The 14371-nt window shown below is 41.9% G+C and overlaps 1 protein-coding gene across 1 annotated transcript in view; it reads right to left on the reverse strand.

Moving 5' to 3' along the window:
• LOC115096192 (pulmonary surfactant-associated protein A-like) overlaps positions 1–14021 on the reverse strand; it is a 28093-nt gene extending 14072 nt beyond the window's left edge. Inside the window, exons 1-2 of the mRNA XM_029610703.1 lie at positions 13974–14021; positions 11366–11462 (exon numbers count right to left, since the gene is read on the reverse strand). Of these exons, the coding sequence (XP_029466563.1) occupies positions 11366–11462; positions 13974–14021 (145 nt within the window). The remainder of the gene's footprint in view (positions 1–11365; positions 11463–13973) is intronic.
• Positions 14022–14371: the final 350 nt, after the last annotated feature.

Here is a 14371-nt window from a genome sequence, read left to right on the forward strand (position 1 = left end):
GCAATTTCATTGAAATTGCTTAATTCAGGAAAAATGAATGCACATCTCTAATCTCTACCACTACTACCTAGCCCCATAGGCAACCAAAGCCCACTAATCTTTTGATTGGCTGACTTTTGATTTCAGTCATATTTTGTATTTCTAATATTTTCTAACACAAAGGGGTAGATTTTCAAAGGGATTTCGGAGTGGCCTCGGAGGGAACGGGCAGCGCGCGCAGGGCTCGGCGCGTGCAAGTTGCACAAATGTGCACCCCCTTGCGCACGCCGACCCCGGATTTTATAAGATACGCTTGGCTACGCGCGTATCTTATAAAATCCGGCGTACGTTTTTAAAATCTACCTCAAAGTACTGACAATGATATTTAAACTTATATATGATGAAACCTCTGTCTGGACTTGCATATCATTACATTTATACAAATCTATAATACAACTACACTCAATTGATAAAAATTTTCTAGATATCCCTACCATGAAAACAGCCAGGCTTGATATTACAAGAAAGAGAGCTTTTTCTGTTGCCAGCCCCCTACTTTGTAACACTTTGCCCTATAATCTATGTACAGAGTTAAGCACTCCTTGGACACTCAATGATCTTTCAGAAGGTTGAACATGTACTGCATGTTTCTTTTTTAAATTCTGTTCTTTTTTATTATTTTAATGTAATATTCATTGAATTTTGTTTACACGTTGTGTCTGTAATGATGTAAACTGCTACAAACAAACCATTTGGAGAGTGTGATACCAAACATTTTTAAATAAATGAATGAACATAACCTACATCAAGCAATAAACGGTGGCATTATATCCTCTTTGAGCATATGTTTCAAAAAGTATGTTATATAAATTACGAAATCAAATCTTAGAAACTTTTGTGGGGAATATATCAGGGAGTTTAATCAAGGCTGAGGGGTTGTGGTGATAAAAGATTTGAAAAATGTTATTCCAAATGCATCCAAGACTAGAGCATAATCAAAATATGCACTGTTCTGTTTTATTATCTGGTTATCTCGTTTTGAATAAAGAAATTCTGAAACTTGAAGAAGCTGCTTGAGACTGGAAGTGACAAATCTGTGAAAGATAAAGGAAACTAGAGGTGTGCATACATTTTTTTCATCCCTGTTTAGGTTCCGGTTGAGGGGTGGGCCATTTCAGACCACTCCCAGATTGTAATTTTTTTTTCGTAACCAATTTCGTTAAAAAAACAAAACAAAACAATCCAACCCTTGCAATTTAATTAAATTCAATGCTCCCCACCTTCTCGATCCCCCCAAGTCCTTGGTGGTCAAGAGTGGGACCCAGGAGCTATCTCCCACTCTCGGGCCATTGGCTGCCAGTAATCAAAATGGCGCCGACGACCCTTTGCCCCTACCAAGTGACAGGGGCTACTGGTGCCATTGGTTGGCCCCTGTCACATGGTAGGAGCAATGTACAGCCCACGCCAATTTTTAAGATGGCACCGGCTGTCCATTGCTCCTACCATGTGACAGGGGCCAGCCAATGGCACCGGTAGTCGCTGTCACATGGTAAGAGCAAAGGGCTGCTGGCAGCATTTTGATTAGTGGCAGCCGATGGCCCGAGAGCAGGAGATCACTCCTGGGACCCCCACTGGACCACCAGGGACATTGGGGGAGTTAGGAGGGTCGGGAGGTGTTGCATTTAATTAAAATTTGAAGGGCTGGGGCAGGTTTGGGATATTTTTCCCCTAAGATGTGCACTTACAAAAAAAAAGGAAAACCACATGAAATTTTGTGGGTTTTCCTTTTGTTTTTTTTACTTCCTTCAATGCAACGAAATAGGAAATATCATCTTTATTTCCTAGTTCATTGCAAACAACTGCACATCTCTAAAGGAAACCACAATAAAAGTTTTATCTGAAGTACAGTTAATATTTTTAACATGTTTTAGAATTATAATGGCTTTCATTAAGTTTGTATGTCATGGCCCAAAATATTCAATGCTTTGAGAAATTAGTTACTATACTATTAGGGCCTGATTTTTAACCCCCCCCCCCCCCCCCACATGTAAAAAATGGGGATTATGTGTGTGGCTTGGGTCTTGCGTGCACTGCGCGCATTTTAGAAGAGACCCAGCTGTATGCGTAACTCCCGTTATGTGCACAAGAGCCAGGCTTCTATCAAGAGGTGGTCCTGGGGGCGGCGAAGAGCAGAGCTGGAGGCTGCCGGTATAGCAGCCATTTGCCACTGAGCTGGGGGGATCGTGCGCCGGCAGGCTGCCGGGGCACACAACTTATGCCAGCTCAGGAGCTGGCATAAATTTAGAAACTAAAGGTAGGGCCTTCAAAGGGGTTGGGGAGGAGAGGGGAAGAGCGAAGGATGGTAGGTAGGGGGGAGGAATGTTCCCTCCCAGTCCGCTCCTTAATTGGAGCAGACTGGTAGGGAACTGGTGGAGGCCCGATCTCATTGCCGTGCGTAATCTGGCCAAATCTCCCCCTCGCAGTGTGCGCTGGCCTGGATTTTATAACATGCACTTAGAGGGATCCCACGAAGATACCATATGTGGCACTCAAGCAGTTAAGGGACACAGCCAGAGGAATCACACTCAGACTCTGCTGTTACTTCAGTGCATTGATTTACGGTGCCTCACTCAACGCAGTCAGGATTGGCAAACATATTTGCAAACACAAAGACTACTCTCTAGTCTCAACTAACCAGGCACTTCCCAGAAGTCTGCCCATGTTCACAGTATCTCTTAGGCATTTCCCAGAAGTATGACTACCTTCACAGATCCTTAGGCACGTCCAAGAAGTCTGCCTACCCTCTCCCAGAGAGACATCTTGCGCTCCCATTCTCAGACAGGATCTGGTGTCCCAGATCCACAGGGCCCATCCTTTCACCACTGGTTCAGCAACTTATCCTCCACTATACTGGGCATGCCCTCCAAGCACCTCCCACCTGGCAGGGTCCCACCCATAGGCATTCTCCCTCTAGGGCAGTGATTCTCAATAGGTGTGTCGGGACATACCAGTGTGTCGCGAGGTCATGGAAGATGTGTCTCAGACCCAGCAGAAGGCTGCTCTTTCCTCATCAGTCTGGACAGGAGTTGGCTGATTTCTCCTATATTGGGTATGAGAGGAAGCTGTTCTTGCTTCCTTCTCCTCTTCCTGCCCAAATGGAGGTTATTCCCTTCTCTTTCACCCAGATCAGAGCAAGATATTACCAACTCCTCTTCATTTGGGCCCTGTAGGACACTGACTTTATCTTCCTGTGCCTGGCCTGACAGTGAGGCTGCTGATGCTCTCTTCACACCATGGGGCCTGGACCTGAAAGCAGGAGCAGGAGGGAGAGAGGTGCATGCTCTGTAGATCCACTGCCAGCTTCTGCTGCTGCTGCCTCATCGTCTTTCTCTCCTCAATGTTTCTTGCTCTCATCTGCTGCTGGTAAAGTGGGAGGGAGACTCTGGATTGGATTGAAGGCTTCTGCTGGCTGGGAGCCAGGAAGAGGGGGGAAATGTGCTGGACATGAAAGCCTTGTGAGATAGGAGGAGGCTGTTGGGTAGGAAGCAGTGGAGGAAAGGAGGTTGGGGTTGCTGGGTAGGGAGAAGTAGAGGAAGGAGGGGATGGGGGCTGCTGGGCAGGAAGGAAATATGGAAGTTGAATGAGAGATGGAGATGTGGGGACTGCTGGGTTGGGGGAGATGGGAGATCAGGGGATGCTGATCAGGAAGAGGTAGAAAAGAGGTAGTCAGAGGTATGCTGGGTAGAGAAGGGGAGAGGGAAGGCAGGGAGAGTTGAGCAAGGGAGAGAGGCGGCACAGGGAAGAGGATGCAGGGGTTGGGTGCTGGAAATGTTGGACAAGGATATGAGCATGTGAAGGACAATTGAATAGTTGGGAGAAGTGAGGTGTGATGGGGCATGGAGGGGAGTGACAGGGTACAAGGTCCATAATATGTCAGTTTTGAAAATATGCATTTCTTCTATCTTTGAACTTTGCTTAGTGTAGTAGGAAATATATTTCTGTTTCTAGTTCTCTGCATGCAGAAGGTTTTGATGTTTCCATTCCAGTTTTTGTTTCTGCATTAGTATACGTGGTATTTTATTCTATATTAGGTGAAAGTAGGTCTGTCTGTATTCTGTATGTATGTGATTGAGGTGAGGTACTTTACTAGCATGTAGGGATTTGTATCAGTCTTATTTGTTGTATTTTCTCAATATGATATTACACTAGTGGCGAACTGCTGCTCTTTCATGGGTAGGGATATTGCTGTTTCATTTCTTGGAGTTAGTGCTGCTGAGGAATGGCAGGTTTGATAGACATATACAGAGTGGGGTTTGTTTGTAATAGAAGGAGTTAGTATCACTGTTATTGAGATGACACCAGAATCAGAATAACATTTTGAATGGTGAGATGTACAGGGAAATGTCTAAGTTCGGCTGTGCACTCATTGTTAGGAAGCAGGAGATTCCTCTGGATGCAAAGTATGGGCCAGATTTTCAAAGGGTTACGCGCGCCAAGCCTATTTTGCATAGGCCCGTCGACAAGCGCAAGCCCTGGGACGTGCGTATGTCCCTGGGCTTTGTGAAAGGGGCGGGGTGGGGGCGGGGCGGGACCGAGGCCTCCAGCACAGTGGCCGTGCCGAAGGATCACGCACCGGTACTTGGCCAGCGCGCACAACCTACGCCTGCCCAGAGGCAGGCGCAACTTATTAAACAAAGGTGAGGGGGGGTTTTAGATAGGGCTGGGGGGCAGGTTAGGTAGGGGATAGGAGGGGAAGGTGGGGGGGGCAGAAGGAAAGTTCCCTCCGAGGCTGCTCCGAAATCGGAGGGAACGGGGGAAAGCCATAGGGGCTCCCCTAGGGCTTGGCGTGCGCAAGGTGCACAAGTGTGCACCCCCTTGCACACATCGACCCCGGATTTTATAACATGCGCGCGGCTGCGCGTGCCTGTTATAAAATCGGGCGTACATTTGTTCCGCTCGTACCTCTTAAAATCCGGCCCTATATGTTTACATTTATTCCCGTGATGGTCATGTGTTCAGTGTGTCACGTTTGTGAATGTCATCTCTCAGGTGTGTCCTGATAGAAAAAAGATTGAGAGCAACTGCTCTAGGGGATTTAAAGGGAACCAAGCTCCTAACCTGGTCCTGCACATGCTCACAAGGATACACTAGTCGTGCTGCGTCATAGGATGATACAACAAAACTAAGTCCCCGAATAATGTAAACAAAAAAGCACATATATATTTGAAGCATAAATGTATGTAAAACCACCACTCATATAGCCTATTATCTAGATTTTATAGGCTGAAGATAGAATCTAGGTCCATATTACTAATTTTTTTTTTTTTTTTTAAGGAATCCCTTTCAAGTAAAATAAACTCTTCCAATGTTAAATCTATCAACTTAATCAGTACACTTTTATAACCATATGTGAGACACAAAACTCAGCTGGCAAAAATAGTCCTAATGAATACTTAGCTGAACGATAATCATGTATCCAAGGTACCTGATACGGAGCCATGTTTCATTATGATCTGCCTCAGGGTGCTCTCTCCAGATTACCTGGGCTCACAGATAATGGATTCTTTGAATGTCTGCTTTAGAAATTTGCGACATTAGGGCATCTGATTTATTAAAGGGATGATGCCAGTGCAAAACATTCAACAGCATTTACAACCTAACCAAAAAATGAAAGTAGTGGGTTTAAAAGGCTATTTTCAAAAGGGTGGAATTTGCAATACAGTAGCCTGTCTTATAGGTGCATCCTGATACTAATATTGAAATCAAGGTAAACCAAGGGGTCAGGCTGTTTAATACAATTTACTAAACTAAATTGTATCTGCCTTTCCTTTCTTGTCTCCAAAATTATCATTGCTGAATAGTAAGAACAAATTTAGGTGGTCCTTTTTCAAAGCGATCGTACGTGAAAGGGGACTTTTCGCACGCAAAAAGTCCCTTTTCTCACGCAAAAAGTCCCTTTTCTCGTGCAATCACTAAAAAGAGGCGGCGTCAAGACCAGAACAGGAGGAGTCGGGGCAGCACCGGGGCGGATGCCGCAAAGACATGGCGGACAGTGAAAAGGTAAGAACCCTTTTCGCTGCTTATTTCGCGCACAATAGCACCACCTTTTATGATGGCGGTATTGGGTGCGAAAGCCAGCAGCGATCGCACCTCAGAGGTGCGATCGCTGCCGGCTTTCTCAGGCCTGCCCCCCGCTTCGCCCCCCCCCGCCCCCTGTACTGCGCGATTCATGAAGCCGCAGTAGGTTAGAAAATCTAGGCCTTAATTACAAATTTGAAAAAATGTCCTCCACTTTGAGATTTGCTTTGAGATTTTATAGGTTTCCTATCTTTATAGAAACTGGTGTAAAAAAAACTTTTTTTACACTAATCTCAAATCTGTAGAGATGAAGTCATTGAATCCAGCTCCTTTACATTAGTGCCTCAATAGTACTACATATAATTTATTTGAATCCTGTTTATAAAAAGCTGAGTATAAAGTTCAGCACTGATATCCAGTGCAACACTAGTTTGTATAGTAGCTTTAGTAATTAAAAACAAGCAACACCTCAACATTGTCTAAGATAACACAAAAAAGGAATACCAAAAATGTATTTGTTATCACACAAAAAGATAAAATTAAAATTAAATTTCTATTTTTCAATTTTCAAATTTGTAAGTTTTGCGGGGGAATAGTATCAGAGCAGGTAGGAGCTGAAAATGTAATCCACTGTCTCTTGCTCACAATGGGCTTCAAACAGTATCAGTGTAAGGCACCAACATTTAAATCATCTACCAAACCCTTTATTTTTCAAATTATACAAACTTTAAACAGCATTTATTACATTTAATTAATAAACTCTATTCTGCTGTGAACTTATCTGATGAAAATCTCAGAAAAGAATTGTTGGAGAGTGCTGATGTTATAATGGCCCACATGGTCCATGTTTCAGCATATGAAATTCCTTCTTCAGGGGCTAATGAAAACATCATTGCAAGAAAAAAATCAATTTAAACCCAGTTCATATCAACACATGCAGAAATAAACTGATTCAAAGTCTAATTATACTCCAACTCCAATCGTCTTCTAGGAAAAACTACACAAAAATGGTGACCAGTTCAAAAAATGCTCTATTAACCACATATTTATAAAATTATTCAACAACCAGAGAAGTTCACCACAAAAACACAAACAAATTAAACGTTTGTCATCAAATCGTGATGTGGCCTTATTGTGTTGTGACAGTAAAATTTAAATGAGGGAAAGGGGTGGAGTTAGGGAGGAGTTTGGGTGGAGTTAAAGGTAATGAGGTGGTGGTACCACTGCCGGCGATATGGGGGCAATAGAGTGTGGCATGGCTGCAACCAGAGTGGGCAAAAATGCAGCGCTGCAATGCATCCGGCTGCACACTTTTGCCCCCTGCCCCTTTTTTCTTCGCGAATCATCATTCCGCTATATTTATAGCGAAATGAGGAATCTAGGCCTCAGAATCCAAGCAAGAGTGATTTCCCAAGTGTTTTACATACTGAACATTGGGACCCAATCACAATGCTCCATGTCAAACAACCAACCAGCCAACCAAACAGGATATTCACCATACTCTCAAAGCCATGGCCAGTCAATTTCTTTGTTTAACCCATCAGGTTCCACCATATTAAAATAGTAAATTCATCTCTGTTCTCTTTGAAGTAATAACAAATCAAAATCACACCCACGAGCACACTGCAAGGGTTGCTCGAGGTCTCTAAAAGTTAAATCATCAAAAGTATGGCCTATAACTACACAATGTTCTACCAACGGAGCCTCAACTTGATCCCATACAATTGTACTCCGATGTTCAATCATATAAATCTCATTTCTTACCAATATACAAAAAACCGCAAGAGCACCAAATAACCTATATTGACTCCAATAGATGCAGAAGTGGTGAAGGCCTGTAAAATAAAATGCCCTGACTTAGAGATTGGTAGCTCATTACCAGAAAATGATCAATTGCATATTGATACTAACTGAATAGATAGTGACCGGTCATAACAGGTGTGCCATTCAAAAAAACCACTTTCACGATATTCAAAATGCAATATTGCATCTTTAATGTTACAGCCATGATGGAAAGCAAACCTTGGACCATACTCAATTGCTGTTGTGACCGCCAGCCGCGGCAGATGGCGACTGGGGGCCGGTCACTCACCCGTGCGGCAGGGCCAGGCTCCGATGTTGGGGCCGGCATCGGCAGCCCGCCTCAGCGGCAGTGCTACTGCCTACAAGATGGCTGCGGCGTCCCCTCGGCACGATTAGCCACGCCCCCTGAATCCTACTAGGGCCGCGCGGGCGGCTAGAACCTGGCCTTAAAGGAACCCCTACAGGAAGTAGGGGGTTCCTTCCTGCCTGACTCCATCTTCAATCAACTATTTAAGGCAAGGTCTGAGTCTTCAGACCTTGCCTTGGCTTCGTGGCTCCGGTGGTTTTCCTGCTTTCGGTTCCTGATCTGCTCCTCCGTGTTGTGATCCCTGGATTGGCTGTCGTTCCTGCTTGGCTCTTGACTCCTGGACTGGTTATGGATTATTCTGGCTATCGATCCCTGGACTGGCTGAGGTTCCTTTCTGGCTCTCGACTCCTGGACTGGCTGCGGAGGATTCTGGCTCTCGACCCCTGGAATGTCTGTGGTACTTTCTGGCTCTCGACCCCTGTACTGGCTGCGGAGTGTGCTGGCTCTTGTTCCCCGGACCGGCCTTCGTTTCCTCCTCTTTCTCTCGACCTGCTGGAGGTGCCAGCTATCTGGATTAAACGACCTGCAGGAGGCGCCTGCATCCAGATTTTCATCTATTACCTCCAGCGACCTTCGTGATTGGCCTCGCCTTCCGACGAGAAGACTGCACTCCTCGCCGGACCAAGGGTCCACCTTCCAAGTCAGAACAATTGTACTATGTAACTGGAGTATGTACCAATATCTCCTAATACTTTATTGCACATGATGAAATTGGGGAGAATAAGGAAGCACACAAGTTAATCCCATTTGTGCATCTGGTCTGGTAGGCTGAAGCAACAATACATGATTGGCCCACTGGGCTCTTTTGTGCACCCTTTTCAAAATATGGAAGAGATACCTTCACTGTTCAAAATTCTGCATCATTTCTTGAATTTTAATTTTGTACTCATTTAAATTATTTATGTATTTATTTATTTATATTTAAAGTCTTTTCTATACCGTCGTTAAGCGGGTGCCATCACAACGGTTCACAATAGGGCACAATAACTATGTGTAAAATCCAGTATCTGGAATTCTAAACTCTTAAACAGGTGCCGTTAATTTACTGTAACATAGTTTCATAAAAAAATATAATTTGGTGAGTGTTATAAGTCATATCCGGTTTTCTCTTACTCAGTTATGAGATATCGTACTACTTTATTTTGGTTCTTTGTTGTTTAAAAAGAAAGAGTAGTTTAGGATAAGGTAATGAGATGCACACACTTAAAGAAACAAGGTGTGTGAATGTGAATTAGAACACAAACATCTCAAATGGAGGAAATGTCCAACGCATAGATTTTCAAGGAGATGCCAAGGATGTTACCTGGAAAAATGAAGATTATTCCTATCAGTGGGTTTCCTGTATATAGTGAATTCAAATCCATCGTATTTCAAAGAAATAAAGATATCAAGGAAAGGATGCCCAGTGGTACTAAATGATGAAGTGATTTAGAGTCTGACATCATACCCATTCACCCATGAAAGAAAGATCAAGAATGTTTCCTTCATCACTCTCTCACAAAATCAAAATAGCATCAATAAAATGTCACCAGAGTTTAATGTGATGTCTATAGGGATTGACAGGCAAACATGTTTGTTCAGCTTGGCCCATATATAGATTTGCAACATCTGGCGCCATCATTGTACCCATAGTGACTCCTTTCTTTTGATGATAAAACTTTCCATCAAACATAAAAAAAATTTCTTTAAAGGCTACTGAGGCTAAATCATAGATGAAATCAAGCAGTATCCATCCTCCAGATAAATGTTCATGTAACTCCTCTCTGATGATAGATAGAGCTGCCTCCTGGGGCATATTACTATATAGTGATTCCAAATAGATTGTGGCAATACACAATGGAATAGGCAAGGACAATGACTCAGTAGGTTCTTCCAAGGTACATACTCTATTTGACTATATACATTTAAGTATGGTCATGTGGTGATTTTGATTTATTACTTCAAAGAGATGAGAGATGGATTTACTATTTTAATATGGTGGAATCTGATTGGTTAAACAAAGAAATTGACTAGTCACAGCTTTGAGAATGAGGGTATGGTGCATATCTGATTGTTTGGTTGGTTGGTTGCCATGGAGCAGTGTGGTTGGGTCCCAATGTTCAGTATGTAAAATGGTTAGGAAGTCACTCTTGCTTGGAGTCTTAATTAAGATTGAAAACATTCTGTTTCATAGATACGGGTGTTTGTGGGGAACTTCTCTGATTTTATAAATAAGGAGTTAACAGAGCGGGCTTTGAGCTTGTCACCATTTTCGTGTAGCTTTCGCAACAAGAAGACTGGAGGTGGGGTATAATTGGATTTTGAATCTGTTTATTTCTGCATGTGTTGTATGAACTGGGTTTAAATTGATTTTTATTTCTTGTACAACATATACACACATGGAGTGCATCTAGGCAGTTTACAGATGGGGAATAACATACATAATAATTGAACAAAGTATAAAAACAAAAAATAAAAACATTGAATAAAAACATTGCTATGCCAAAAAATGGACCATGCTGGGTCATGAAGAGATCGTCACTCTCCAACACTTTGTGTTTGAGATTTTCAGGAGATAAGTTCACAGCAGAATAGATTTAAATATTATAAATGTTGTTTAAAAATTTTATAATTTGAATAACAAGGGTTTTGGTGGATGATTTGAATATTGATGCCTTACTGTGTAAAGCCCAATGTGGGCAGGAGACAGTGGATTAAATTTTCAGCAACCTTCCTGCTCTGATACCATTCTCCCCAAAAACTTACACATTTTAAAATTGAAAAATACACATTTTATTTGAATTTTATCTTTTTATATGGTAGTTCACCATTATTTTGTAAATAAGCCCTGTCAAATTTATTTATTAGTTAGCAAATGTTTAAATCTGTAAAGTACCCCATTCAGTCACTGAAGATAGTAGTTCAGGAAGATTCATACCATTTTTTAGAAGGTATCTGCCCTCTTAATGTATCCATGTCTGCTCTTGACATATTTTATTTTTGGTGATCTAATTTGAATAAAACCTTTAGAAGTCAAAATTTTTGGATTCTTCTTAGTTATGAAACAAATAATTATATTTTCCATAGAACCAGTGTTTACACCAATTCCTACCTTCAGGAGGATGTAATAAAGCAGTAGCAGTGATTACATGCATTTACCTGGCTCTCCTCTGTCTCCTTTCATACCATCTCTTCCATCTCTACCGGGCAAACCATTCTGCCCAGGGGTACCTGGGATTCCAGGAACACCAGCACTCTTTTAATCATCATGGTCATGGCACATCATTAGGATTACAGGCATAATGGCTAATAGGAGGAGGAGTGGTAAAGATGGGGAAAACATGATTGTCTAACAAGCAAACTACAAAAGTAAAATTGTTGCACAAAGGATGAGCTGGAAAAAAGAGAGAATGAGAAAAATAACTACTGTGTTCATATTTTGAACACAAACATTGAATTAATAGCTTGATGTTATTTTACAATAGTGAAAAAATGCATTCATATGTCATAAGACCAGTGAACAGAACATTGCCAGTTTTGCCTCCATGAATTTTCCATGGAATTCATGTTTTGCCAAGAACATTTTCCTGAAATGCATAGGGACATCTAATACATTTTCACATAATCTATGCATAATTCCATGGGTTTTATTTTCAGAAGTCTACTCATTGTCTAGGGTAAACATTCTATACATTTTTGAGAACTTACAAACTTCAAATGGAATTTCTTTTAAATTTAAGCTTTCTGGTAAATTGAAACCTGCAGAAATACTAATTTACATTATATCAAGGCAGCAACCAATAATTGTACATGTGTTACAAGGCAAATTCTATAGTAACACATTCCTATTAAGAACATAAGAAATTGCCATGCTGGGTCAGACCAAGGATCCATCAAGCCCAGCATCCTGTTTCCAACAGAGGCCAAACCAGGCCACAAGAACCTGGCAATTACCCAAACACTAAGAAGATCCCATTGGCTTATGTTTCCCTGTTACAAGAACAATCTTATCCACCGTGTCTCTTATAATTCATTTTCCTCCTGGCAGGCCCAGAAGATATTAACATTTTTATGTTCTTTTTGCTTTATCTCTTGCTCATTTTCATTTTATTATGAAAACTCACTGACTACCATTTTCATTTAGTTCCAGTGACCTTGGGCCTGATATGTCATGCTGGTGCTTTGCTGATGCAAGGCACAAATAGCCTAGTGCTGCACCATCATTAGCAATTCTGCATCTTCTGGCACTAAATGAATGTGGGCCAGAACAATTCAGGCACAGTTTAAAGACTTGCACATAACAAAGTCTTTCCATAGTCGAATCCACTAGGGGTGTTATTATTATTACTTAAATGTATTATTTGATCAATGATAAAGTTGCTCTAAGCAAAGTATGGTAAAATAATAAAATATTCTTCTCTATTTGAGTTTGGTTCTTTTTATTTCTGTCTTAATTTATATAAATTTAATAATTCAAAGCATTGGAACTAGAAGCATTCTCACTGTAAAATGGAAAAAACCCCAAATCCACTGGTCCAAAACTAAAAACCAAAAAGTGGATCACCATGGATTTTCTTTTAAAGTATGCGATAGCAAAAGTATACTATATGCAGAGTTTAACATGTGATAAGCAGCTTAATACATAAAAAAGGGTACTTTCACATGATACGCACATATTTTTGTCATGTGGTTCTCACCATTCTAATCATTGCCCCTCTAAATCTAACCATTTCCTACCAGTTTTTCAACTGCAAATAAAAGCTTTCAATGTTAACAACCTGATTTCCTTAATTTCACCAACTGGTTTCTTCACCTGGGTGTAGCATGTATCAATAACAACACATTTCAAGGTCATAAATAATTGTTTTATGAAGTGCTGTGTGCAAAACAGTCCAAATAAGCAACATTGCTTGTCTGTCTTTTGCTACGTGCATAAATAGTAGAATCACAATGGGGGAGCCTGCTCCTTTGTGTGCCCCTTTATGCATGCTTCATATTTCTCTGTTTTTGCTGTTTGGTTCTCCATTTTTCATGGCTGATACTATTCGATATTCTATATCCACAATTATTGGCCAGAACTGTTATGGTCCTGATTGTTTACTTCCATCAAAGAGACATTTTCCTTCACGGTCTGCTCTCATAAATATTCCACTTACTTCCTCTTTTCCTGTTATCCTCTCTACCTCTCTTGTTATCCTACTGATAAATGCTCAAAAAAAGCATCTCTAGCTAAAGCCAGACTGAAACCTATTTTCGTGACTATGATACCCCCATTATAAATTAAAATCAATGCTGTCCTTCACAATATTCTTATATCCATCAACCACATGAATCACAGAGAGGAAGAAAGTTAGCTGTCTTATTTAAGAAATCATTGCAGTTTTCCAAATTTCCGATTTCAATTCCTGTTCCAAATGAACTTTTATCCTTAATTCTAAACAGGTTAACATTTGTCTTAGCTACTGTCCCCCAGGGCTCCTTCAACTTAACATTTCTCCTTTTAGCAAATCTCTCATTTCAGCTGAGGTTAATCATCAGAACACTGTGATCTTAGGTGATTTCAGCCTTCAAGTTGATTAGTTTCCTCTCTCTCATACTTGTTTATCATTTCTAAATACTCTTTCTGCTTGTTGCTTTGAGCAACTCATTACTGATCCCACACACTGTTGTGTCCATTGGTGCCTGACACCCTCTCTCTGCCCTCCTCACCTCGTTGGCGCCTCCCTCTTCGTCCGCGGGAAGTTTGGCTGCCGCGGCGTTCTCCTACCAAGGTCCTCCGGCGACCCCGGATCGGCTCCACGCTGCAAACCGCCATGTTCCTGAGAGGCCTAGGGGCGCGTGCATGGCGTGGCCCCGACAGAAGTACCGGCAATGGCGCGAACCTCGGGGGCGTCCCCCGTAGATGATGTCACCCGCGACGGATATTTAAGGTCTCAGTATTTGCTAACACATCGAGTTAGCAAGGATAAGGATTCGTTCTATCTGAGCTACTCTGCCTCCTCAGACTTACCAGGGGTACCCGCTCCTCGGGGGCCTCGCTCTCTTCTTGTTTTTCAGGTCACTCTGGAACCAGAACTCGCACCTCGAGGGCCTATGTTCCCGGACTTGTTGCTGAATTCCCTTCTGCCTGGAAGTTTTCACTGCCTAACTACTTCAGTGAGTTAC

This window comes from Rhinatrema bivittatum, chromosome 7 (assembly GCF_901001135.1).
Source record: "Rhinatrema bivittatum chromosome 7, aRhiBiv1.1, whole genome shotgun sequence".
NCBI lineage: Eukaryota > Metazoa > Chordata > Amphibia > Gymnophiona > Rhinatrematidae > Rhinatrema > Rhinatrema bivittatum.